The sequence below is a fragment of the Biomphalaria glabrata genome, chromosome 12, assembly GCF_947242115.1.
Source record: "Biomphalaria glabrata chromosome 12, xgBioGlab47.1, whole genome shotgun sequence".
In the NCBI taxonomy this organism is placed as follows: Eukaryota; Metazoa; Mollusca; class Gastropoda; family Planorbidae; genus Biomphalaria; species Biomphalaria glabrata.
In genome coordinates, this window is record NC_074722.1 from 20,930,539 (window position 1) to 20,956,729 (window position 26,191).

The window sequence follows — 26,191 nt, forward strand, 5'->3', positions numbered from 1 at the left end:
TCAGATTTACTATAGCCTTTAGTGTTATTTGTTAATCTTATCGTGACGGACAGACCGACCAACAGACAAAACGCACAAAAATAAAAATTTTTATTCGTATGAGGGCACTAAACAAAAATTAAATAAAATTTGATTTTTTGTAAAAAGTTAATGGAATTGGATAAGCACCGCAACATGTTGCAACGTTACGATACTGCACGAAAGTCGCTGCATAAAATGTCCATTTTAAAAAATGTGCTTGATATTTACATACAAAGTGCATTCTTAGCCTTTATAAACAAACATAAATGTTTTCTTTTAATTTTAGCAGCTAGTTAACCAGAAAAAAACACCTTTAACTATTATTTATATTTGTTGTCAACATTTCTTGTACATTTCTTGTATATATTTGACTTAGTGATACTGAAAATACACAAGAATTGTTCATCTTTGCTAGCATATTGTATGTAACATTGCCTCCCTTACATTTATGTAATTGTTTTAGAAATAGTGTATTTTTATGAAAAAAATCGCTTGCATAATTAATTTTATAAAAAAAACGGTTTGCTTTTAGAAAACCAAAAGTAGCCGTTGCACTTAAAGGGAAACTCCGATGGTTTTGACAATTTTTAATATAATATGTGTTTTGATTTATAGATAATGAATATATTATTCTTTTTTTTTTATTTGCAAGAATAACTTAGTAATTGATGTTTTTGTGACATAATTTTTCTGCGCATCCAAAACAGTCAGATTTTCACTGAATTTCTGTGTGACGTCACGAGTGTGCACTCAAATCCTATAGATAGGGAGGCGAAAAAAAATTATCTTTGATAAAAAAAATTTTCGTTAGTACATCATTAAAATACTTTAAAAGAAATTTCTAATGGTGTATAAATTATGACTGTATGTTTGACAGTTAGAAAATTATGATTTTTTTGTGCCGTTTTGACCTAACATTGGTTGACATGGAAAAAGTGATGAGAGAGCTTGACGCTGGCTCAGCCGGCGAGACACACCCCCAAGGTCAAAAGTTAAAAAGTTGGAATTGAGTTTCGTAGACGATAGATCTACTTATTAAATAAGAGATTTAATAGTAGATATAGTATTCGTAGTAAATTTCTAGCTCACAAATCTGATTCATTTATATTTATGAACTTCAGTTGTTTAAAATGTCTCAGTATTATCATTAATTGAATTATTTGGCCTGGAAATCCAATGTATTGTTGGTACTGCACCTGGTATTAACTTCAATTTTTTTCAAATCCCATTTCCACAGCAATGAAGTTGCTGAAACAGCTTCTCTCAAAATGGTTTGAGCATAAACAGGAATTAGCTAATGCCTTTGTAAAATATTTGCTCTTCAGGCGAATAAATTTTTCCCATTTTCCCTTTAAAACTTCATCTCTTGGAAACAAATGAAAAGAGACACTAATTTCTGTATTAGCATACTTGCTGATTTTATCTTTGGGATTTTGCAATAAGCTGAAGAACAATATTTAATTTTCTTCAAGTAGAAATAGAGGTTTAGATCTAGAATATTATTTATAAACAATGACCGATTATAAATCAACGTGGAGACTAGATCTAGCTGTGAAGCGTAACAATAAATGCGATCCGATAGGTCTAGATCAGTGGTTCCCAAACTTTTTTGTCTCGTAGACCTCCTGCCATGTTTTCTGGTTTTCGGTAGACCCCCTACTCAACTTGCAAATTTTTGCAAATTCATCAACATTATTTTTAAACAAATTTCTAACTGTAGTGCGTTGAAGAGTGAAATAGTAATTTAAAACTACACAACTACGGATATAATGTTTTATATACAAATCTGTTTTTCTATGAATTAGTCTTCCTAACATTAAATATTAATTAATTAATTAATGAATATGCCTTAAGTATCATTGTAAAAGGTTTCGCAAAGAGCAGTTTCTAGTGTATTTCTTGATCTCTCACGTGTGGCTCAAATATTAAATCTGCGGAACTGTTTTTATTAACAGGAGAGGGGCAAAGGCGAGTAACTGGAGCCTAAACCAGGTCTCGTCGGTCAACCTTAAGGAAATATAAGGAGACGGTGACCATTAGCGCCATGTATCCCTGGGCCGTCCCCTCTTCCTCTTTCCTTATGGGTTCCAGGCTAGGGCTTGCCTTGTTATGCTAGATGCAGGCTTGCGAAGGGTGTGACCTATCCATTTCCAGCGTCTCTGAAGGATATCTACTTCAATGGGCTGCTGCTTTGTTCTTTGCCACTGTTCCTCATTCGAGAACTTGTCTGGCCAGCGGATTATAAGAATCTTCCTCAGGCAGCTATTGATGAATACCTGGATTGTTTCATGGTGGTGATGGTGGTTCTCCAGGTCTCTTCTCCATAAAGTAGTATCGGCTTAACAATGGTGTTACATAGCCTAATCTTGGTGGTGGTGCTTTTTTCCCTAGATCCCCAGGTGTTCTTCAGCTAATGGAAGGCTGCTTGAGCTTTACCATGGCACCGCGATTTGGAAGCAGATGCCAAGCAGATGGGCAAGACGTGGAGACAGTTGGAGAGTCTCGCCCAGAACCGAGATGCCTGGAGAAAGCTGGTTGGTGGGCGGTGGTCTATGCCCAGAAAGGACCACAGGCATAGATGAGATGAGATGAGATAAGATGGTGACCATTAGAAAGTTTGTAGCACACAGCGCTACACCTTGTCTGACCAAACTGTATTTCTATCTTTTGCAAAGATTTACATAAGAAGGTTTTAATTTTATAACTCATGCCACCGAAGTACCTTAAACTGTATTGTCGCTTAAAGAAATTCTTTTAATAGTAACAGATGTAGGTTTTTGTAAAAAGGTAATAACAATGTTTGACCTTTGCTGTTTTCCGTATTTTGCTTTAAGTAATGAAATCTTGTAAGACGCTCACAAACCATCATCTTCTCTATATGATGTCGAACAGAGATTTTGTGGGTCTATTCTGAACTTTGAGTGTTCGAAAGTTGTTCAAATCTTAATTTTTGTCAGGGTGGCATTGTCTCAGATGATCCTCCAGCGTAACTGGTTCATATCGTCATAAAAAAGTCACTTAGGCAACTGCTTGTTTGACAAGGAAGAAAGGAATCCCAATTTTAAATAATTAACGCTGTACAGTCTACATCTTTTTTTTTTTTAAATATTAGTTACATGTAGACAAAATTAAGCTATTTAGATAAATATTGAAATTGAATACAACAATGTTTCGTTTCAATAGCAGGATAAATATTGAAAGGATTAACTCGGGTACAAATCATATATTAGTGTATGAAATAATTACATTAATGGAATGTGAAAATCAAGTTACGACCTGCTTAAATGAAATCTATTACCGTAGACCCCCGTGGACATCTCATAGACCCCCAATTTATTTTTTTACTTTCGTAGACCCCTTGGAGGTCTTCGTGGACCCCTGGGGGTCTATATGGACCACTTTGGGAATCACTGGTCTAGATCTAGACTAGAGAGTTTATCGGTTATATAGGTCTTGATCTAAACTTAGCCAGCACCCTTGTGACGTCACGTTTTTAAAAACTAAAAACATCTCGCAGAACCCCGTTTTTTTGGGGGGCGTGAAGAATTTTCTGTCTAATTTATTAAATATAAATTTTTCCGAGCATTGAAATAAAAAATGATATAATGTTTACTATTACAACTTTTTACGCAGAATTTAAATATGTCAATAACTAAAATTTGAAAAACTATCGGAGTTTCCCTTAAACTTTTCAAGCCGCAATAAATGGGGAAATAATATTTTTCATATCTCTTCTAGTTTTCGAGATGTGACTGACAGACGGACAGACGAACATTTTGCACAAACCTAATAGCTGCTTTTTCCCCTTACGGGGGCCGCTAAAAATTTAAAAGAAGAAACGGGAATGTGTACGAAGGACTAACTTTTTGTTGTTGCGGCGGAGAGGGGATAAGCAAAAGTGTTACTAAAATCAACGGACCCAAAATAAGAGAGCCTGTATGTGTCGAGGTGCATGATGAAGCGGGTCTTTCCAAATCAAGTCTATGTGGTAGAAATTACGATGCACAAGTAAAAAACAAAACAAAATGAGGATTCCAGAGAGCGAAAAAGAGAAAGTGAGAAAAGGAGAGCGGGTCGTGAAATTTCATTGTAACGGATACACTAAATCACGGGCTAAAATGTATGTTAGGTTGATCGTTAAAATGTGTCCCGTTTATTGAAGTAAAAAAAAAAAAAGAAGGGGGTGTTCCGACCATAAAGAAAATAATATAAAGCCTATGAAAAAATCCGGCAATAATCTGTATATATAATTCTCTACGTCGCCCAACGATGCGGGAGACCACGCACGCCGACTCTCTAACCCTCCTCCCGCCTCCTCCGGCGCTTCCTCGCTCTATAGGCATGCGTACACAGTCGTTTGCTCAAACCCACCACATTTGGACAACTGTGACTTTCAGGAAGTGTTCAACCGTCACTAAATAGCAGCGTATGCAACGCCGCGGGTCGACTAATAAACAATAAAAAGCCTAGAAACAAATCAACGGGCGTAACCGTATTGCATTCGTATGGTTCTGTAAGTTTGTCATTGCTGGAAGTGGTAATGGAAACGCTATATAAAATGCTTCCAATGGCATGCGTCTCAAATAGCCTCTAACAACCAGTCCAACTCCTGGCATTCACGTGTTATCAAGAGAACGGACAAAGCGAGTAGCTGGCGCCTAAATCTGTAAGCTCTGCTACCTTGCAGCTACACCCAAACATGGGAAAGGTTTTGTGAGTCAAGCCTGGGGAAAAATCAGGGTCCGGTGACTCTTAGGTAGCTTGAAGCAAACAATAATACACCGTGGCAGAGCCTTTGATGCTCTTGATTCCATGATTCCTTTATCGCACTTGCCGTTCCTTTGGATACATCAGCTACGTGGAGAGGGGTAACTACTGTGTGGGTAGCATCTTCCAACCATAGATATACCCAGGCATTTTTTTCCATTCCATAAGACGAGATGGAAACTGAAGGAGGCCATCGCCATGGGTCATATTGCCAATGATCTTTGCACAATTATTAATATAGAATCTCCTTTAGTCTAGTATTTTAAATAAATGTTTTTGGAGCTTACTCTTGCTATTATTAAGCCTACATAAGATGGTTCTCAAAATGTTCATGTGCTTCTATTTATTTATTTCATTCCATATTGAATACAAAGAAACATTGGAGTCGAGTGCGGTGATTCCGGCTGAAGAGCAAAATCATTGACGCTAATCTACGTAAATGTCCAACTCCTTTATGTTGTCGACCATTTCACGTACCTAGGTAGCACACTGTTCATCGACAGTGACACCTGTCTGGCTAAGTCCCACAGCCCTTTTGGTCGCCGCAAATTGAGAAAATGCCTAACAATAAAAATCTTTAATTAATGCACTTGTTCTCACCCTTTGTAACTAAAGGTGTCTGGCAGTCACGGTGTCCCTATTTTCGTACAACCCCCATATACAAAAGTTCTATCAGTTTCATGTCCAAGTGTGCCTTTGAAATTTCGGCTGAGTATCCTGCAAGCACTGGCGGATCCAGAACTTTTGAGTGGGGGGGGGCGATTTTTTTCCAAACCCTAACCCTAATGCCCAGGAAACCCTAACCCTATGCATAAACTTGCGTATATATATATATATATATATATATATATATATATATATATATATATATATATATATATATATATATATATATATATGTATATATTTATATATATATATATATATATATATATATGAAAATTTTTAAAAAGCAGCATTTCTCAACCTTTGGTGAAAAACAAAACAACTGGGGCATCGCTATAAGGTTTTCAAGTGGTGTTCGGGGCGAAGCCCCGCCGCCAAAAGCGTTTTCTTGCATTCTTCCCCTCAGAAACGCATTCTCCTGACATCTACAACTCATTATTCATCAGTGGAGTTCGGGGCGAAGCCCCGCCGCCAAAAGCGTTTTCTTGCATTCTTCACTGTAGAAACGCATTCTCCTGACATCTACAACTCATTATTTATCAATGGAGTTCGGGGCGAAGTCCCGACGCCAAAAGTGTTTTCTTGCATTATTCATTGCAATAACGCATTCTCCTGACATCTACAACTCATTATTTATCAATGGAGTTCGGGGCGAAGCCCCGCCGCCAAAAGCGTTTTGTTGCATTCTTCATTGCAGTAACGAATTCTCCTGACATCTACAGCTCATTATTTATCAATGGAGTTCGGGGCGAAGCCCCGCCGCCAAAAGAGTTTTGTTGCATACCTCACTGCAGAAACGCATTCTCCTGACCTAAAACTCATTATTCATACTATTAAAAAAGGACCTTTTGAATAATGTTGTACTTGAAAAATATTCTAATATGAATTTATAGGCCCTTAATACATTGCAAAAAATCCGATTTGTTCCTTGAAAAGATAAGATACCCCACATATTTAGATTTTGGCTTTGAGGATCTCCGCCGAAAAAAAATTATTCGATAAATAATATTCAATAAAATCGAAGTATAAATTGTGAGTTATAGTCCCAAATTTATTTAACTAGAAAAATATCAGATTGAGTAAAGGTTAGAAAAGGCGACTGTGAAAAAATGATTTGGGTTTAGAACTCATCTCAATCGTGACTCTTATACTGAAAAATTGCGTTTAAATTCTAATTTTTTGAATGCAAAGTCTTTCTTAAAATAGTTATGATAAATTCATGTGAAATTACATAAACTCTGTCTGGAAATGGGAGGGGCGGTAGAGTGAAAACGATTAATCCTCGCTCCTTTAATAATTTCTGCTAAAGATTGCATTTGGCATTAAAGAATAGGGGTGTGGCGACTCGATATAAGAATTTAATTTATAGTATATATAAATTATATTAGTGACAGATGTTTATGTTTTGTAATTTCCTAACTGTAATACAAAAAGAAAAAGTATTGGTTTGTCCGATGGGGGAAAGGCGATTGCATGAATCGCCCCTCCCACCTGGTACAACCCTTTTTCATTTAAATTTTACTAATGATAAAATTTGAGATTAGAGTGTGGTACGACATAATATACAATGAGTTCACATATCAATATGTAGTTTATATTATATAGATATTCAACTAATTTTGTTCACAAACTATGATTCTCCATAAAAATAGGACCGCCCCCCCCCACTCAGAGGGCTAGAGTGGGAAGGGCAGTACATGCAATTTCCCCCTCCCCCAACCTCACCGAAACGGCCAAGATACAAGACGGCGAGCGACATAATATAAATCTATATATTAATTCAACTAATTTTGTTCACAAACTATGATTTCTCCATTAAAGTAGGACCGCCACCCCCCTCAAAAGGTTTAGGTGGGAAGGGCAGTAGAGATAAATTGGCAAACAGGGAACGACATAATACAAAGATCGGTTAAAATATCAATAACAAGTTTTTAATCACATAGATATTTAATTGATTCTGTTAGCAAGCTGTGATTTCTAGAAAGAAATTGGACCGCCCCCCCCACTCGAAAGTTTATGGGGGGGGGGGGGGGCGGGATTGATACCATCGCCCCCTCCCGACCCCACCAAATCGGCCAACATACTAGAGGGGGGGCGAAATAATCTAAAAATAGGTTGAAATATAAATAATTAGTATATATTATTAACATAAGTAATGAATTCGTATACAAATTGTGTGAATTCTATACTAAAATTCGTCCGCCCCCCCCTTCGGGGGGGGGGGGGGGTCGGCCGAGTGGGGGGGGGGCGATCGCCCCTACCGCCCCCCCCTGGATCCGCCAGTGCCTGCAAGCGTCAAGGATGTGTTCTACTGTTTCATACACAATAATCTATATGACAGTGTCGACATTTGGGATAATAGTTCTAGTAAAGTAGGATTCTACCACTTTCCTGTGCGAAAACAGGCCGAAATTGCTTGATCCTTTCTGTCTAGCTGCCACCACTCGTCCTTTATGTTTGGGCTTTTCAGGTAGTCCCAGATTTCCCGCCCCGTGCTGCAATGGCCAAGCTATCATAACATTCGGGCTTGATCCAATCATAAATTGTTGCTCTTTTACACTGGTAATTTCCTCTTCTGGGTCAATAAGCGTTCCTAACATAGCGAAAATGTCGGTTGTTTCGTTGCTTCTGATTCCAGTATAGAATGGAATTTATTGTATCACCATGCGTCCTAACTGCTGCCTTTGAATATGTAATATGTATGCATTATACAATAGTTCAACAATAAGCTTCACATTTTCATTTCTATTTGAGGAAAAGTGTGATGGATTGTGACAGATAAAGGCGTTTTTCATTCCCGCCAAAAAGCATGAATTTGGTTTTATAAGTTACCCAATCGGGAGACCTCTTTTTTTTCCTATTTTCTAAACGGTCTAATCCTCCCGTAGTGCTATGGCAAGAAACTGGGCCGTTCGGCGTAGTGCCTCATAGCTACCATACAAGTCGAGTAACTGCTCAGACACGTCCCCCCTTAGCTCACAGAGCTGGGGACACTCGTACAAGAAGTGCGACACTATAGCTAGGAGACTGGAGCGAGAGTCGGTGACTAGTACCACAGTAGTGGCACCAGTTTCATGTTGGGTCATTCGGGCTCTAATAGCCTCGAACGCCAGAGTTATCCCTGTTAACTCGGCGTCCATGAAGCATGCAGAGTAGCCGCATGGACCAGAGAACCGATCTGGTTCTGTCCGGTCTGGGTAGACTATAAAGGCCCCATACCCAGATCTATCGGGATCCTCCAATATCGACCCATCGGTATAGCAGAAAATGGCATCTGATGGGTAGGACTTAATTGTTGCTGATGCAGAATTTTAAAGAATGGCAGGTGTTAATCGCCTCTTGGTGGCTCCCTCTTGCCCTATAAGGGACAGATTTATTTGTGGGGCAGGAAATCTCCTCCAAGGAGAGCAAGTACTAATTCTTTTTATTGGGATTCTGTCAATGGAGAGCCCAGCTGATTTTGACAAATTGACCGCTATTTGGAGGAACGATCGCATTTTTATGCGGTTCCTCTCTCTCCACTGTTGCATTAAGATTAAGGTGGGTAGAATAGAGTCGCCTCTTTTATAGCGCTCATAGGCCGTAATTACCACCCTCTTCCTTCTAAGATTTAAAGGGGCCACGTTTGTTAAAGATTTCAGCAGCGTTTGTTGGGCTTGTCCAAAAGGTATCACAAATGAACCTTAGGGCCTGTGCTTGTACTCGATCGAGTGATTCGAGAACAGTTTTATAAGCATATATTTGAACTGTATAGCTGTACTCAATTTGTGATCTGACTGCCCCTAAGTGCAATGTGCGTAGCATGTCAGCTTTGGCGCCCCACTTTGTGCTGGCCAGCTTTCTTAGTAACACTAACTTCTCCGAGGCTTTTCTTTCAACATCCTGGACGTGCTGAAGCATTGGCAGTTTTCTATCCAGGGTCACCCCTAGATATTTTGGCGTGTTTACACGTTGGAGTCGCAGCCCACAGAGTTGAAGCTCGAATGGAGCCTTAAGAATGTCGATTCCTAGGCTGAACAGGGACCAGGTCATTTTGGCATTTGTCCCGAGACATGTCGTTAAACTGCGCTACTCTTTCCTTAGCACTTTTGGACTGCGACGGGTAAGCGGGGATAAAGAGACCCTGGTATTTGAGTACGTGTCTATCCGAGGATAAACTACCACAATACAATACTTTGGCTCCAAGTTCCTCTAGACCTGAGGCCCAGATGGCCCGCTCTGGGGCAACGGTTGGTCACGTTCAGATGGAGGGCAGTGGCTGGAGGGTCAATCAGGGAGTTACTGTATCGTACACATGTCCGACGCAGCAGCTGACTGAGTATAGCACCTTTGTAGCCCTGGCGGGCTCGTTCTGGACATCCAAATGGCCCATCCCCTTGTTGGACTCGATGGCGGACGGGGAGCACATGTGTTGAATTACTGCTAACGCCCATTGACAAAAAAAACACACAAAAAACTACTTGCCCCAGATTTGTGTCTGGGCAAGAGGCGAAGAACAGAGTCAAAAAAGGAGGAGGCCACAAGAAGCTGTACTACTTGGCCATCATTTCTGGTGGTCAGGTGCACAGAGAAGGGGAAAAGCCTGACAAAAGATGAGCCCTTTTCTCATTTACAAGGGACTTAAGTCAGTAGTGGGAGAGCCCAAGAGTGTATCTAAGCTACACAAATGATCAGAACACACTCTGATGGGCTTTTACGATGCAGAAGAATCTGTGCCATCACATCATGCCACCACTTTTACATTATATGTTTTAGGGGTGCACCGAATAGTCGCTCCGGCTTCGGCCGAATATTCGGCGATTTTTCACTATTCGGCGATATTCGGCCGAAGCCGAATATCACTGCCGAATAGTTGGCCGGATAGTAAAAACTACACTGTAGTACCTATATTTCTATTAATATTGTTAGGTGCCTCGGCGCTAAGTCTTTTCCAGATATGTCAAACACTTAAATAACGAAACAAAGCAGGCGAAAGACGAACAATATAAGGGTAGTCGACGCTGATAAACGATGTCGAACAAGAAGTTTAATACTTAATGAAGGGAACAGTCGAATGTCGTCAAACCAAATCTCTACGTCAATAAAAACCCGCTAATATTCATAAAGTGGACATGATTCAATAATGTCAGTTCTAAAATACATTAACGTTTATGTTTCAAATAAAAGAATATGCTTTTAAAACTGTGACTATGCACCATTGTTTAGTACAAAGACAAAGTGTGTCCATCTAAATAGAAATAAAACTTTACATTTATAATTCGCATTACATACATAGCAGTGATGGCTGGCACATTTTAAAATTTTGTCTTGACCTTTGAGTGGGCTTGTTAACGTGTAATATTCCTTAACGATGTCATGCTGACAAGACATAAATCTAGATGTGTGGGTATATCTCCAAAGCTAGAGATGAACAACCCCCAAATTCTTTTGTTTGTTTAGTCCATAACATTGAGTTCATATTGACAACTTGACACTGTCTAGAGGTCACACCTTATGAGGGAACTTAGTGTGTTTGCTTGGAGAAGAATCTCTATTAGGGGGTGAGAGCTGGACTTCAAGCCACACCTCTACGCAGGTAACAAGGGTAGAGATGAACAACACCCACCCCTTTTATTTGTTTAGCCCATTACATTTAGTTTATTGATAGACAGGTGACCACCAAGTCAAATACCATGGACGTAAGTACTCTAGAAAGGTCACGCGAGAGAACTGAGTTTGTTTACTTGGTAGCTAATCTTAATTAGGGGGATGAACTTAAGCCACACCTCAACAAGGGTAACCGTGACAATGAGTTTGCTTATTTGGTCCAGCCACGTGATTGAGATTTTTCTTCATCTAAAACAATAAATATTGACCTACAACGCTTCAGATTCCAGCTATTATCTAGAAATTAATTAGAAACTTAAACAAAAAAAAAACATTTTATCAGCCTCGAAAGGTATAAAGAAACTTTAGTTTCGTTTTTTTTTTGTAGTCTGTCTGTCTTTCCGTCTGTCACGTTTAGATCTCATAAACTATAGGTTATCTAAGACTTATATCCCCTAATTACGAATACGAATTGATAGAATAACTTGTCAATTTTCGATCGATTCATGTTTTGTTAATTGCAATGTTTCATCTTGATCCAAGAATGGGGAGTGGTAGAAATAACGTGCGCACAATTGGTACAAGATAGACAGATCAAGTTGATATTATAAGGTTTGTAATTAAGAGAGGTTATATTAAGGAAGGGATATGGTGGATTAGTGGTAAGCGCTTGGTTTTCGATCCGAGAAGTCCCGATTTCTAATCTCGGTGAAGACAGGTATTTTTAATTTAGGATTTTTATCATGCCCCTTTAAAAGGGACTCTTGTTGGGGAGATTATAGTTGGGGAGATTAAAGGCAGTTGGTCGTTTTGCTGGCCACCCTCTTTAACCGTCGGCCATAAACAAATAACTTTTACATCATCTACCTTATTGTTCATAAGGTCTGAAGGGGAAGGTAATTTACTTTTTTGTTTACTTTTTATGTTAAGAAAGTGGCGTGGCGACCAAGTGGTAAAGTGAATTCGAATATAGATGAAGAATATTTAGGTCGCTCCTGAGTTCACACAACACTAACTAACACATACGTTACAAATTAATTGTAATCTATAGGAGTATATTCATACAGTTTGTCATTTGTCTGTCTCCCTGCATTGTCGACCCAAGAGCAGAATTTTTTTCTCAACCTTAAATCACAAACTCTTGAACATTAACTTACAACATTAACATCAACACTGACCTCCATCAAATTATCGCATAAATATTGTCGCCAGTCACCTGCTGGCGGGTCCTCAGGTATAAAAATAACGCTGGCCTCGCATGCTATTCCTGCGGCTAGTGCCAAGTATCTGGTGAAATATTCATTTGAGCATTAGCTAATTACCCTACATCTCAAAACAAATGAATTTAATTTCAATTAAATATTTGCGTTACAACACATGAAATTAAAACATAGCAAATAGTGAAGACTAGATTTTAAAGTAAGGACAATATTTAGCAAGTGGAGCAAAGATTTCATGGACTTTTTGTAACTACTTTAACATGGCGGTCTCTTTCTAACTAATTACACGTCCTTGTGGTGCATAATAAAACACGACCTTTTTGTGTTCTTCCAAACGAAGACGTAATGAGTAGGTCAAAAGGAAACTACAAAACAAAGGTCACGACTTACTTTGCTATAACATATAATGAACAGTAATTAGATTTAAACTGGGGAGGTTGAAGGTGTACAATTGAAAAATAAATTAACAGTAATTAACTTTTATTAGCGAAGAATAACAAAATATCGTCGATCTACGTAGAGACGTAGATGTGTGGACCGCACGGGGCATCAAGTGGCATCAAACTACCGATAAATAAATAAATAAAAAAAAACACATTGTGTATACATTGAAACAAAAATAACATAACCATCTTTTTTTTTTTGTAAAAAAAGGCAGTACCTCCTTGATACATCTTATAAAGCGATTACTTTTGTCTTCATCTCTGATGACTTAAAAAAATGAAAGAATCGAAAGAAACCGAAAGAATCCTGGCTTAGTGAATGTATAGATCTTTTAGAATTTATAAAATTGAAATAACAGGCCTTTAGATACTTTAGATCTAGACTCTAGAAGACAATGCGCAAAATTTTTGAAACTCTTGAATGAATGTCTACATACGGAAATACCCGAAGACTAATAGTTCGTTCAAGATAAATATTTTCTCGTTCTCTAACCAAATTTTTTAGCGGTCCCTGAAAGGGGAAAAGACGCTATTAGTTTTGTGTGGCCTGTATGTCCGTCCGTCCCGTTTAGATCTCAGAAACTAGAAGAGAAAATGAAAATCTGACATCATGATATTTTAGATCATTCAAAGTTATGATGCAACAGCTACTTTTTTCTTTTCCGAAAGTGAACCATCTAATTTTTTTAATTGTATATGTATGCAGATTTTTCAAAAAATTACATCACTTTTCAATTAAAAACTTCAGGGGAAGTAAGTCTTATTAAAAAGTTCACAAGCTTCTTCATTAATAAATCAAGCTTCATTCATAGATTCGCGCATTGGTACAAAAAATGCATCTAAGATCACGATTGAATAAGTATCTATGGATCATTATAAAAAAGATTTTCCGTTTATTAGCTAACTCATGGAATAGAATACTGATTTGAATATTGTTTTTAAAAAGAATTCTAATACTTCGTTTCAATTGTAAGTTTAAATAAAAAAACGAACTACATTTATACCGCGCAGTTTTCACACATCGTCATTAGGCTATACAATTGACAACAATATAAATTACAATAAATAGAGGCCAGACATATCTAGTTTTTTATTTAATTGTATTAAACAATTTGAACAAAATTTACATGTATAAAAGGAAATAGTAAATCTTCTTATAGCTTAGGGGTGCAGATTTATTTATTTTGTAAGTAGTAGTATCACATCAAGAAGTGAATCTGATGTGAACAGCATTAGTGCACTATAACCCAGTAGTAGGCCTACTAATCCTGGTCATAATATTGTCCTAGATCTAGCTCTAATAGATCTACATTCTATTTCTAGATTTCTAGATCTAGTCTAGATTCTAGTCTAGATTTAGATTTTTAGTTCTGGATCTTGATCTAGAGAATTGATTCTATTTAGTCTAAATCTACACCAAGTCTAAATCTAGACCTAGTCTAGATTCTAAATCGAGATCTAAATCTAGATCAAGAGTCTAGATCCAGATCTAAACTAAATCTAGCTATAGAACTAGTCTATGGAGACCATTAATACCCTAACCCAGTGCTATTTTTGCATACACTGATGGGTCGGCATCAATAGATTCTGGAAGAGCAGGCTATGGAGCCTACATCGACTTTCTTGGCTCTTACTCAGTGAAAATCTTTGGACCATGTGGTAGTGTTTGCAGTTTTGATGCGGAGACCATGGCAGTCTGTGAAGCCTTAAGAGTCATTGACTCTCAACTCGGCGAAGGACATTTGAGGGCAACACAGATTGTTGTGGTCACTGACTCAAAATCTGTACGACAGGCTTTGCAAAGCCCCGGACCATGGCCCCCAATTATCAGCACTGTCATCATGGCTTCACATAACATTAAAGAACCCTATGGCATCCCTGTAATAATGCAGTGGGTACCGAGTCACATAGGTGTGACTGGCAACACAATTGCAGACTCTTTGGCCCACCAGGGAGGGCAAATTCCACCCACTGAACAGGCTGTAAGCTTTCATCAAGCCCTGGCTATAATACGAAAAACAGAAATGGAAAAGTAGTTTGAGTGCTGGGACAAGTCCCAAAAAGCCCGTGTAGTCTGGGAGCGCATGAGGCGCCCTGACCGCACTTACCCGTGGTGGAGGCTGTCCAGGACTGAGCAAGCTATTTTAGCACAGTGCAGGACAGGCCACTGTCCTGTTGGCTCATATTTCTCGCGGCTATGGCCTAATTTTGATTCATGGTGCCCCCGCTGCGGGGAAGAAAAGGAAACCGTGCCTTATATTCTGTTTGACTGCCCCAGACTTGCTGATCTCCGTCTCGACAGGTCTGGGAAACCCAAAATTCTCGACCTGTATGGCGACTTTTATGCACTACGCAAACAGCAGGGTTTTTATCCAGGGCTTTTGCAAGAGAGGATTTGAGCCTCTCAAGCCCTCACTCAAATGGAGTTTGATGATGATGATTATGATAGAACTAGTCTAGAAATATAGTTCTAGCCTAGATCACTATTCTAGCTTTAGTCTGAATTTTAATTCTATAGATTCTATTTCTATTTCTATCTAGCTTATATCAAGTCTAGATCCTGATCAAGAACTAGTCTAGAGATCTAGCTTAAATGTAGGTCTAGATCTAGACTATATCTAGAACTAGTCTAGAAATCTAGATCTTGTCTAGATCTAGATATATTCTATATTCTGGATCTAGTCTAGACCTATTAAGTAAAGAAAGCGATTATTATCAGGATTAGTAGGCCTACTAGTGGGTAATAGTGTAGTACTACTATTATGCGAATTAGGTCTATGCTGTTCGTATGTGAAACCTGTTTAGTTTTTTTTTATTTCTTATTACGTCTACTCCAATATATTAATCGAAATTGTTGGGAAGAAGTAGGTAACTAGGAGCAGTGGCGTCATTGGGGGGGGGGGGCGAGGGTGCGGTCCACACCGGTCGACACCATTTTGGGGGTGGCAACCAAGTTTGCAAAATTATAACTTGGCAAAAGCAGACACATTGAAAAAGATAATAATAAAATCTCAAGATATATCTTGGAGCAGTGGCGTCACTGGGGGGTGAGGAATGAGGTCCGCACCGGTCGACACCATTTTGGGGGTGACAACCAAGTTGGAAAAATTATAACTTGGTAAGAGCAGACACATGGGAAAAGAAAATAATAAAATCTCTAAATATATGCCTAGACAAATCTAGATGGTAGTTTAGGTGTAAATAACACAGCACAACGTTATACCATTTCTGTCTTAAAGTATAACAAAGAAAACCTGTTCATATGATGTTAAATCCGTTTGTACTTTTAATTAAATTTTATTGTAAAATTTGCAATAACATTTGAATAAATGTAATAAAATTGGGATTTTACATTTGAATAAAAATCAATAAAAGTAGGTAATCAGCTCTTTGTATTGGTTCAACAAGAACTAGCTAGCAATAGTGTTTATTGTAACATATTTCAAGAAAGTTAATGGGGAGGGGTGACACCTGAGCTACCGCACTAGGTGCCACCGATACTGTATCGGGAGGTTTCCATGCTGATCTTAGGGGATAACGCTACTCTACTTTTTCCAGAATAGTTAGAAGAGTCTTATCAAAGACGACGTTTTGCACTAATTGGTTTTATGTGAAAAATAATTCCAAATGTTTTAAATTTCTTTAAACGATCAAAACAAGACTATGGCTTGAATATATTTCTTGTCCATTGGTGAATTTGATTGGGGCCGCCTCTGAGTCTGTAGAAGAACACAAACTCTCTCTTTGTAATCTAGTTTATTTTATTTTATTATTCTATTGAGGAAGAACGTATGCCAAAAGCAGTCTTTTTTGGTGAGCTGAAAGGTGGTCGACGTAACAGAGGTGCCCCACGGAAATGCTTTAAAGACCAGCTTATCCACCAACTCGCTTTAAGTGACATAGAAGAGAGCAGCACCTGGTTGCATGCTTCAGAACAAGAAAACTGGAGGTCAGTTACAAAGGCCGCGGGATACATATTTGAGACCAAAAAGAAAATCCACTTTCGAGGACAGACTTAGACCTTGAAAAGACAATCTAAATCGACCATCGGGGGACAATGGTTACGCCTGCGCTGGATGTGGAAAATATGTAATTCAAAGCTAGGGCAGCGTAGCCACGGGAAATACTGCATTCCTCATTAATATTCGGACTCGAAGACAAGCCTTAATACAGTCTTTTAATTTTCTCACCTACCTTGGGTTTTGGGCCCCTGAATTAACCGAAATGATCAACGCGCAATTCTACCTTCAAAAATAAGGATAGTCAATTCGAGACTACTTATTCAAGCTGAAAACATTGAAGACTTACTACTGGTCAAAGGACAACATCGCTGAAACCAGAATTAGTGTGGAGCCTCAAAGAAGTATTAGCCAAATGAATAAGATGCCAGACAAACAAGATGAAGGTTATGTATTAAATCACAATGCAGAGCTGCAGAGGTAATTTATTATTGGACCGAATTGTTCAAGAAAAAATCACCCCATTTTAGCAATTTTATGATATTTAAGATAATCTCGATACTAATCCTAGCGACATTTACAAAAATGAATTTCGTCTGGAGAGAAGAGCGAAAGAAGTATCTACGGTTTCTTCAGAAGTCTTCTGTTGAGCTAAAATCTTTAGTTTTATTTTAAATATCGGCTAGATGACTCAGTCCCAAATATCATCTTGATTTGCATATTTTTTTTACTATTGGGTAAGTATGGCTATATGCGAGCAAATCTTTTTCCAAACTAGATTTGATCAACAATTACTTGCGATCAACAATGACACAAATTTACGACTTACTAATTTCACTAACTTTTGTAGAGCATCACAAGGTCTGTTGCACCGGGCATTATTTACCTTATCTACGCCACTGATTATTTGGGTATCACCTATGCTACGTCAATTGCCATTCATTAGTTATACTTCCCTTACATTTAAAAATAAAAACGGTATACATCTTCAGTTTTAAATATAAAATGGTTTGCCTTCAGAAAACCAAAAATAGCCGTTGCACCTTAACGTAGCAAACCAAACAAGCAAAGTATTAAAAATCCTTTAAAAAAACAAAACAAAGCTTATCTAAAGGGGAAGAGCTCCATCCTAAAAACTATACATACCAATAAAAGTTATTTCCCTTATTTGAAATCGAACAATAATTAATTACCTATACCAATAATTAATTGACTAATTGAGTATTTTTGTTAATGGATTCGAGTTTTGTCAGGTACAATAAATAACTGTTTAAAATATGAGCTTGATGTGTGAGGGAGAAATAGCGTTAAAAATTATTTAAGGGGACTAAACCCAACAAATATAGCCACATATGTGAATACCGAAGTCTTAGCAGCTTCCCTTGTTGGTATAAAACAAAATAATGAATTATCAGTAATTAATTCTCAAATCGGTTCTTTTTTTTTTACTACTGATTCATGTCGTGTCTATGTCAATGAATAATTGTACAAAGTTTCAGCTTTATCCGAGAATGAGTGTGGGAGACATAACGTGTACACAATATTTACCAGACAGAGTTACTTAATATAAGCTTTTTACAAATATGGTGGAATCAGCTTTAGTAGTTTCTGACAGACTACACTAAACTAACAGAAAATTCTCCTCTTAATAATAATAGGTCCTCTTAAAATAAGATATAGATATTAAAATTTTATAGGTCAACATTATTAATATTATAATATATTTTTATATCTTACGATAACAGCGATAACAAATAAAGTTTTCTTACCCACATGTCCGTCCCATGATTTCCAGAACAAATGCTCTTTTATGACTGCAACATCAAACAAAATGAAAGAACGTACAAATAGATTTTTTAAAAAGATTTTAGATTTAATGGAACATCGGCCCAATGTAAGCTATGTCGTGCCTTTCGCCCTTTTCAAGGAGCCGATCCTCCATTCAACAAGTACAGTAGGGACGTTAGAAGTTATTGTAATTTATTGTAACTATATATATATATATGTTGTTATAACTCTGCCATGCGCACGAGAGAGAGAGAGCTAGCGAGGGTACATACCTATGGAGGAACTGAGTTCTAATAGTATTTCATTTAAAGATGTGTGACCTCTCTCTCTCTCTCTCTCTCTCTATATATATATATATATATATATATATATCAGGATAAAATCCGCATTTTCTTTTTCGTTTTGTCTGTCAGTTTGTCTGTCTGTCATGTTTATATCGAAAAAAGAAGACCAAAAGCTATTTTAATTGAGATAGAGAGAGAGAGAATCTCAGATAAATCAAATACTGTTATAACTCTGCCATGCGCACAGCCATCCAGGCTAGTGCTATAAGGTGCGCACTGTAATAAACAAGACCATTAAGAAGAGAGAGGAGAACGATTTCCGCCGAAGTTGAGAGCCGAAATGAAAAGACTGTGCTGAGATAGATGTTGTTTTGTGTACCTGTGATGTCTTGTAAATAAACGTCTATGTTTCGTTGAGTTGCCTCACTTAAGTTATTACAATATATATATATATGGACTTTGCCTCTGTTGTAAGCAGTCCTTTGGGCTAGAAAACTTTAAACATGTCGCTATTCTATATACTTTCTTTTTCTCTCTCTTTCGGTTTTGTTCATTGTGTTGGTTGTTTGTCCAAAATGCAGCGACGGTCCAATTTCAAATCCTGTATCCTATAAAATATTATAATTATTATCTAAATGCTAGCAACTACTCCCGCTAACAATGCTACTGTTCCTCTTTTGCTTTCATTATGAAGGTCTTATTCAATCTCATTGATTTCATTTGACGCCAACGGCTAATTGAAGAGACGGTGAAGTGGTTGCATACAGGTCTAGTCTAACTCAAAATAAGACTAAAGCATTCAAGTAACCAGATTCTAAGAGCGTAGCCAAGAGGTGGGTTTGAAGCAAAAAAGCACCTCTCAATATAAAATTAAAGCAAACTAGAGTAGCCAAGGGGGGTTTGAGTGTAACCCCCCCCCCCCTACAGAGAGTTTTGAGGTTAAAAAAACCCTTTTCAATATTATTCTAAAGCAAACTAGATTAACTAAATTCTATAAAGGGGTTTTGAGTTTGTTTACAAAAAAAACTCGAGAGATTTTTTCGTCTTAACCCCCCCCCCCCCGACAGATGATTTTGACGATAAAACTTCCCTTTTCGATATAAAATCTAAAGCAAACTAGTCACCATATCCATGTATTCCGCCCCGGACCCAAATGACCCCTGGCTGACAAGGGCGGGGTGTCAACAGTCTTTCCACTAACTCCAGAAAGGACCTATTTTAGAGCACAGTAAACGTTATCTGAAAGAATGAAGGGTTGGAATGTAATAACATTAATTACGTACACACACACAGACACACATACACACACATATATATATATATTGCTACGTTCTCCACTCTCCAGGCTCTCTGCAAACTGCACCACACGACACAACGAACTTAAAGAACCTCACAACTCAGGGCTCCAAAGTATCAGTAACCGTTTAATTTCAAATACATCACAATTACTGTACAGTTGGCTACAACATTACACTAACTGTCCAAAAACCTAGTCTCTGCTGACTTCAGACACCGTGCTGGTTCTTAACACACTCGCTCTTATCTTATATAGGGTCCCAACTGGCCTTCTAAAACCGGATGGAACGTCGCTTGACTACTCGCTTGATAATATTCACCGTCACCTGCGTGCGTAATATTTACAACACAGGTCCTTGCTGAACTGGCGTGTACTGTCACTCGTTACGTTTGACCGCTCTTCTAGCGATGGCCTGGGGCGATATGCTTAGTCCAAAAACAAACACAGCACTACCCCCATCTGTCTCACCACCAGGTTTATAACAATATGTATGTATATATATATAGAGAGAGAATAATATTGAAAAGGGTTTTATATACATATAGTGGCGTTACTTGGGGGTGCGGGCCGCAACAGGTGACACTCACAACGGGGTAACAGCCAAGTGGTAAAAATGCACTTTTCCGAAATGCGACTTTTAAAAATAAAATATAATGCCTCGAATGTTTTTCACAGTTCAGTATGCACATGCCCTAACCCTTCTTAAATCTTCTTACAATGTATTGTAGACGCCAGAAGAGTTTCTGAAGCTCAGAAATGCAGAAAAACGCTTGGTGCCTGGTGCTTCGTCCCGGACAACTCAGTGATCGTAACCCTCCCCTAAACATCTTATCTGACAAGTTCAGTGGTTGTAAAATGTTGAGAAAAACATAGACTTAAGCTCCCTACCGCGCCATTCGAAGCATAGTGTTTCAAGCTCTCTGCAAGTTAGGCCATGTCTATGTTAGACGTAGACGGCCTTGCTTTTTAGCGGCCCCCGAAAGGGGAATAGACGCTATTAGCTTTGTGTGGTCTGTCCGTCCCTCCGTCCCGTTTAAATCTCTTAAAACTAGAAAAGATATTAAAAATCCGACATCATGATATTTTCGACCTTGCAAAGTTCTGATGCAACTGCTACTTTTTTCTTTTCTGAAAGCGAAAATTTTAATTTTTAAAATCAACTATGCAAGCAGTTTTTTTTTCCATAAAAATGCTACATTTTTACAACTATTCACTCTTAATAGTAACAAACATGGGAGGCTATTTAGTAAGGGGGATGACTTTTTACCATATTCTGAACACATTTATGCAAACGGTTTTAGATTTAAACAAAAAAATTTACATATGTATTGCTAAGTTAAGTAAGTTCTGTATGACTAATACTGACCGAGGGGATTACTGATTGACCTGCACCCAATATGCATAGCTTTGTGGGCTTCTTTATCCGTCATCTTGTGCAAACATTTAATTGTATTTCCAAGTAATGCTATATTTTTGCAAAATTCAACAGTTTTCGTTAAGGCCATGAGAACCCAAATGCAGACTGTTTAATGTGTTTTTTATGACGCCATCGATGGCTAGAAGAAAGAGAAATGGGGATAAGATCTCGTCTCGATGTTGAAGAAATTCATTATTCCACCATCTGTTGTGACACAACAGCTTGATTTGCTTTAGAGATTTCGCTTTCATTGGAAATTGTTGCAACATTCCTTATTTTCTTGATGTTTTCCAGAGTGATTCCGATGAAAGCTATCAAAAGCTATCTACAAAACTGATCATCCTTTTTTTGTATTCGAGGCTTTGCTCGACGATATTTCGCAAGACGAAAATCTGTTCAGTTCTTGAAATGCCTTTTCGAGGTAGCTGAGAAGAACTTGTGTATAATATAAAACCTTTTCCGCAAGGAGCTGTTAAATAATCTCTAATAATAAAATATGTTCAACTCAATGTTTCTACATTCAACAATGTTATATTTTTAATGTATTTAATAAGTATTGGTAAAATGTCAAAAACAACGACATTTTGAAATAGAATCGAAAACCATTTTAGGTTGCAACCATCAATTAATTAGCTTACAGTTTTATTTATTAACAAAACAAAAAAGAAACAAAATAAACAATACACTATCTCTAAATATATTTTCGTTTTTGGGGAGCTTACCGCACCGGGTGACATCGGCACCTTCGATAACTTATTATCCTTGTTTTATAGCGTTGTATTTTCTGTAAATTATCTTATCATATTTGTTAGAGACGTTTCTACACAAAAAGAAGTGCTAAAGAGCACACAAAGTATTGTGTATATTTAGTAAATACATAAAGTCTAGATCTAGTAGTTGATTTACTTTAATAACACCTCTTTACCTCCGTAATTATTGCCACTTTCTGAAATGTTTTTTTTTTTTCACATTTTTGCGTTCTACCCTGTTATGATTAAACTTTAATTAAATTTTTTGTTGGTTATTAGAAAACGTTACTTTTGGTAAAGAATTATTGGAGAATGCATGCTTTTTCATATAACACTATTTCAAGTTTATGAAGCCAAATATTTAATTTAATGGGGTAAAATCAACGATAGTATCGTTAATTAGGAGAGAAAAAGATACTTCTGTTAACAGTGGTGAGGATAACAACTACACGTTGGTAGTGTTACAGTTAACAACACTTCGCCTAAGCACTAATGCAAACACGCAACCATGTTCTGGTTACGATACAAAATATTGGTGGCTGACCTACTGGGTCACGAGGTCACGGTGAAACCGACCCTGGTGACGCCACTGTATGCATATATATATATATATTTGGCCGGGGGGGGGAGAAGAAATTCCACCCAACCCCCCTCCCCCCAAAATATCCTGGCTACGTCCATGGTTGTATAATCATTCGCATTGAACAATTTAGTATTTTTACAATAGATTTACCTGACAGCTGTGGTCATAATATTATCAACAGCTTCTAGTATTCTGTGTAGTGCTGTGTCAACGCCGATGGTCATGTCTGTACCACAAAAGTCATTATCTATAGAGCCAACTAATCCAACGATGTTTAAATGTGAGAATTGTGCCTGTTTTTCTTTAGATATCAAGGCTATTAAGAAAATATAAACAAGATTATAAAGAGAGTTTGTGTTATCACACAAACTTAGAGGCGGCCCCCTCATCCCTGTCGGATCCGCCTATTCACAAGAAATAGTCAAGACATGATTTAATTTTGATGGTCAAAAGTAATAATGTTTCAAAGATTCATTTGCCGTTGTAAAAATGTTGTTTGTTTTTTTGTTTTACATGTTTCGGATGTTCGTTCTAAGTTGAAAATAATTAGCTTCTCGCTGGACGACGGAGGATGGCAGCGAGCAGGGTATGAACCTTGTCTGGTCGTGATGTTTGCGCGCTAGACTGTAGTTTGCATTTATCGATGGTCCCTGGTTGAATCTCTGCCCGCTCCAATCCCCCTCCTGCGGGAGGTTTGGTCTAGAAAATAAACTATCTTCAACTCTGAAGGAACATCCGAAACATGTAAAACAGACACATAACCCGGGACCGTCAAGATAATCAGTTCAGCACGCTAACCGCACGACCAGACATTGCTCTTAACTTAATAACAAACTGGTTACAAACTAATAGCCTATTATTGATAAAGAGATATATTACACATTACGGCATGACATCTACCTGATATGTACAATGTCAGACGAGCGATTTTAAATAATCTTTCAGTATTGATTTGTAGGGATGTACATCTACATAAACTAAACTTCTGATTTAGCACTCTTAAGATATATATATATATCCTAGATCTAAGATCTAAATTTTAAATATTTTGGATATAATTTAGATAAGATTTACGTAAAATACAAAAAAAGCCTAGATAATCTATCAATAGAATGAATGCAACATTAAATTTAAAAATAGAAGATTCGTTTTAGTATATTATAACATTGCAATATAGATCTAGACATATGGAAATCTAAATCTACACTTTAATTCTCGATTGAGATCTAGAAATTGAAATTCTAGATCTTGATCTAGTCTATATAATTCTTAACTAGACCTAGAAATTCTAGATCTAGAATCTACAATGATTTCAATCAGAATATAAAACTAAATTTATTGTAAAAAAAATATATGTAGATATAGTGTTAAAAATCTAATTTAGTGTTAAAATCCAGATCTAGTTGAAAAAATCTAGATTAGAAAGAATCCTTTAGCCTACGTCACACGCCCTAGTTAAACTTAAATGTGTTTTTATCTTATACGAGAATGTTGACGAGCTTTGAAAAACATTAGTGCACCGAGTTCTTATTAACATTTCATTTAAAGAATTCATTCCATATAACGTCAAAGGAAAACAATCCTTTACGTCACACGGCCTAGTTAGACTAAAAATATCTTTAATAATACGAGAACGTTGGCGAGCTTCAATAAACATAAATGCACGGAGTTCTTATGAATATTTCATTTAAAGAATTCATTCCATGTGACTTTAAAGGAAAAGAAAATACATGACGTCACACGGCCTATTATATAGTTAAACTAAAAATGTCTTTATTACACGAGAGAGAGAGAGAGCTAGCGAGGGTACATACCTATGGAGGAACTGAGTTCTAATAGTATTTCATTTAAAGATGTGTGACCTCTCTCTCTCTCTCTCTCTCTCTCTCTCTATATATATATATATATATATATATATATATATATATATATATATATCAGGATAAAATCCGCAATTTCTTTTTCGTTTTGTCTGTCAGTTTGTCTGTCTGTCATGTTTATATCGAAAAAAGAAGACCAAAAGCTATTTAACTGAGATAGAGAGAGAGAGAATCTCAGATAAATCAAATACCGTTAATTACATTTTTGGGATGATCTAGTATAAAAATTATATGTACCATAGCCTTGTTTAGAGATTTTCATACAATACTTTGGTGTTAGGAAGTTGTTTTCCTTAAAAATTCGGAACATAATATTAAGATACAATTAGATTTTGTAACGTTTAAGCAAGAAAATTAATTGTAGTGTAAGATAGAAGTGCGATTTTAAATAAAATGTTTTTCATAAGAATCCGGAACAACCAATTTTTGTAAATGAGAAGAAGATTATTTGTTTTATTTGTTAGAAGAGGGATTTCAAACAGTTATTGGCGTTAGTAGATTTTTCTAATAAAATTCGGAACAATTTTGGCGACGATTTGTATGATTATTAATGTTAAGTAGATCGATTTCTTTTTCAAAACTTAATCAGGAACATTCTTTACCGATTTAAAAACTTTTGCTATGTTTCAGCAAGAAAATTAAATGTAAAATAATTCTAACAAACCTTATAGCGGCTTTTTTCCCTACGGGGGCCACTAAAAGTGATATTCAATAATCGTTTCTAGTAAATTACTTTATTTTAAAATCCTGAACAACCTACTTTCGATACTTTTAAGTTGAAAAAACGGAACGATTTGATATCGATAATTAAACTACAATGAAGTATTGTCAAAGAATATAAGTGTAATGTAAGTCAATGATGCGATTTCAAACAATCATTTGACATAATTTATTTTTTATGTAACAACTTCCGGAACAACTTTTTATTTTTTGAAATATAAGTCAGTGTCACAACAAAAGATGTCACAACGTGTGCTGTGGTGCCGGGGATTTCACTTGAATTAAAATAGTTGAACAAATGACGATCTAGGATTCAAAATAAAAGATTCTTTGTTAAACACAACTCTGGAACTTTATTTAAATATAAAACGTAAGTACAGCTTATGTACAAGTTACAGATCAACAAGCTCAAAAAAAAAACATTACAAAGGCTTTAAATCAGAGCTCTTAGAAACGTGACTATCTACTAGGACATTCTTTCATCGACTGGCCTTCTTTTTCCCTCGTCAATTCTCTGGCGCTAATTCTTTTTAAAAAAATGTCTTTATTTATTTTCAAATCAACCAATAGATTTGCAACATCATAATTACGTCTTGGGTAAAACCTGAGGCGCTGTTAAGGATCTAGATTTGTGGGGTAATTCCTGAGGCTCAGTCAAGGGTTTATAATTCTATTTACACATAAGCTTTTAAATGTGAAATATACAATAAATCTATATTGGCATCTGTGACAGTCAGTATAGAGATTTTCATTTAGCATTTATATGCTATTTACATTAAAAAACCGGAGCAACATATGATTGATCAAGTGT

At 37.0% G+C, this 26,191-nt stretch overlaps 1 protein-coding gene across 7 annotated transcripts in view; it reads right to left on the reverse strand.

Moving 5' to 3' along the window:
• LOC106074311 (ATP-dependent 6-phosphofructokinase-like) overlaps positions 1 to 26,191 on the reverse strand; it is a 222,592-nt gene that overhangs the window by 133,675 nt on the left and 62,726 nt on the right. For all 7 annotated transcript variants that reach the window (XR_008773899.1, XR_008773898.1, XR_008773897.1 and 4 more), the window contains exons 7-9: positions 22,931 to 23,096; positions 18,432 to 18,476; positions 12,219 to 12,327 (exon numbers count right to left, since the gene is read on the reverse strand). Coding sequence is in view for 4 of the 7 variants with exons in the window: in XM_056005429.1 (XP_055861404.1) it covers positions 12,219 to 12,327; positions 18,432 to 18,476; positions 22,931 to 23,096 (320 nt within the window). In the remaining 3 variants the exon portion in view is untranslated. The remainder of the gene's footprint in view (positions 1 to 12,218; positions 12,328 to 18,431; positions 18,477 to 22,930; positions 23,097 to 26,191) is intronic.